Source organism: Formica exsecta, unplaced genomic scaffold (assembly GCF_003651465.1).
Source record: "Formica exsecta isolate Colony F162 unplaced genomic scaffold, ASM365146v1 scaffold2435, whole genome shotgun sequence".
In the NCBI taxonomy this organism is placed as follows: domain Eukaryota; kingdom Metazoa; phylum Arthropoda; class Insecta; order Hymenoptera; family Formicidae; genus Formica; species Formica exsecta.
The window spans coordinates 5,692-8,066 of NW_021849713.1; the positions used below are offsets into that span (position 1 = coordinate 5,692).

Genomic DNA, 2,375 nt, shown 5'->3' on the forward strand with positions numbered 1-2,375 from the left:
TTCCTGCCCGGATGTTGTGGGAGTTGTCTCGAGGCGCATCCTATTGACCACCTCGCGCGGTGACACCTCCGGGATGGTAGGGAGGGGGGAAGGTCGTGATGGAGTGACCCTCCCCGCGAAATACCCCGTGGACATCACGGGGGACCCGCATGTCGTTGTGGTCACCGTGCGGGTGGTCAATGTGGCGGATCCGGACGCCGCAGGCAACGATGGCGGTGTTGTTAAATCTATGACTCCCGCACACATGCCGCAGATGGAAGGCGGCGTGGCGGGAGTCACCTGGGGGGGCGGGGTCCCACGTTGCGGGGTTGGCGTCCTCGCCAAACCCCTCGCCCCCCCAGAAGCCTGCAGCGTCAGCGCGGCACTTAGATTTCGTACCGCGGTGCCGGCTGGGGATGTCATCGCCGGCAGGGCCCCTTGGGTTATCCTCCCTGATGTTGGGGGCCCCCGCGGTACCCCCCTGGCCGATGTCCGGGCCAGGGGGCCCGTCTTTGTTGCGCACTTCTCGGCCGGCACACTTGACGCTCGAGTACGGCTCCTGGTATAAGGACCCCCGCTGGATGTCGTCGGGGGGGTCCTCTCGGGCGTCATCCTCCTCGCGCCCCCCAGACCGCCGAAGGATGGTGATTCGGCGGCCGGAGACCTCCTGGGAGGCGCACGTGCCGGCCTAGACGCGCCGCTCTTCACGAGAGGCACGCTCGTTGATCGCCGCAAATTTCGGATATTATTGGACCCCGCCTGGCTGGTGGTGGTTGGCGGGGCCCCTGCGATCCTCCTCGATGTCGTTTCGCCCCCGCTGGATGGTCTGCGGGGGCTTTTGCGTGCCTCTCTTGACGCCATGTGAGACGGGCTTCTCCTATTGGCCGCGCCATTTTGTCTAGTGAATCCGCCATTACCCTGTGGATGCGCCATAGTGGCGGCCGACGTCCCTCGGGCGGTGCTCAATATGGCGGCCGTCATGGCGGCCGATCCTAAGATGGCCGCACTTGTTGATGTTGTGGCCAGCGACGAAGATGGTGGACGTGTCGCTGGCCCCGCTGCTGTGACGGCCGCGTATGAGGGGGACTCTCCTGCTGTTCCTGGTGGTCGGGAGTATGTTGCTGCTGCAGATGATGTTGCAGGTGGTGTGATTGTGGACGTCGTGGCCGTGGAGTGTGACGTGGGTGGCCGCGAGGATGTACGGCTTCGCGACGATGCTCCAGCTGATGCCGACGCAGATGGGGCGGCTGCAGAGGCCCGGGTCCGCACACCTGAAAGCCCACCACTATTAGTTAATGTTCTTTGTGCTCCGCGGGTGCCGCGACACGCAACCTCTGTCCGGGGGACGTGCTCCTTCTCATAATGGTCTTTAACCTTTCTATAGGGGACCGCGCCGGTCCCCCTAAAATTACATATGGAGCACACGTATGTAATAGTGTCCCCCGGATGAAATTTTCTTAAGTGTCTACTTAGATGCTGCGTGTCGCAGAAATCACCCCTCGACCTAACATTTCTGTCGCCGCTCCCCCAGCACCGTACGCAACGCACCCGCTCCTCTAGGGGATACGGGAGCACAATTTCTATGGGACCCTGCGCCATAACTATACAAATAAATAAATAAATAAAACAATTAATAAAATATGGACGCGCAGTGTGTGTGGGACCCCGCGCGCGGAGCGCGAGGGCGGCACGCGGCGGGCTAACCTACACACGATATATGTAAGTCACCCGCGGCAGCGTGACACGGGATGGCGGCACGCGGTGACAGCAACAGGTGTAACAACGTACCGCCACACCGAGACACACCGCACACACGCACCACACCCGCGCACCGCACACTCACCACACCACTGCACGTCACTGTGGCACAGAGCCCCAGGTCGAGGGCACCCTAACCAAACTCGCGGAGCACACGCGTCGCGGCACCTCACTTTTCGCTCGCACGCAATTTTCGCTTCTCGGCGAACTTAATAATAATCGCGGACACTCTCACTCGCGGAATATAAAAATACTCAGTAAATAAAATGCTTCTCTGAGCCAAGTCTTGCACTCTAAATGAATGGAAAATGTCCACGCGCGGAAAGAAGTTATGCGCGTGGACACCCCGGGGATCCAGACTACCGCACGGATTATCGGATTACCTGAGTGCAAGCGGATTATCCGCCGCGGATTAATACCTAATAATCCAAGTGAAATTATGTATTAATTAGATTATTAGGCCGTTCCTGACGGTACTGCAATGCCAGGCCGACCCGCGGCAGAGTCGGAGCAAGCTCCGGTCACCCGCCAGGTTCCAAAAATCAGTTTAATATTCTGAATCCCCTATGGGGATTGTATCAGATATTAAGCTGATAAGAACAGATACTACACTTTTGATCTTGGCTCAATGAGCCGAG

At 59.0% G+C, this 2,375-nt stretch overlaps 1 protein-coding gene and 1 non-coding gene across 2 annotated transcripts in view; both read right to left on the reverse strand.

Annotated features, from left to right (window-relative positions):
- The window catches only part of LOC115236091 (mucin-19-like), a 7,415-nt gene extending 5,062 nt beyond the window's left edge, over positions 1 to 2,353 (reverse strand). Inside the window, exon 1 of the mRNA XM_029808289.1 lies at positions 3 to 2,353. Within this exon, the coding sequence (XP_029664149.1) occupies positions 3 to 1,578 (1,576 nt within the window). The 5' untranslated portion in view covers positions 1,579 to 2,353. The remainder of the gene's footprint in view (positions 1 to 2) is intronic.
- LOC115236092 lies at positions 2,189 to 2,375 on the reverse strand. The gene has a single exon (XR_003884132.1). It is a non-coding gene; the product is annotated as a U2 spliceosomal RNA (small nuclear RNA).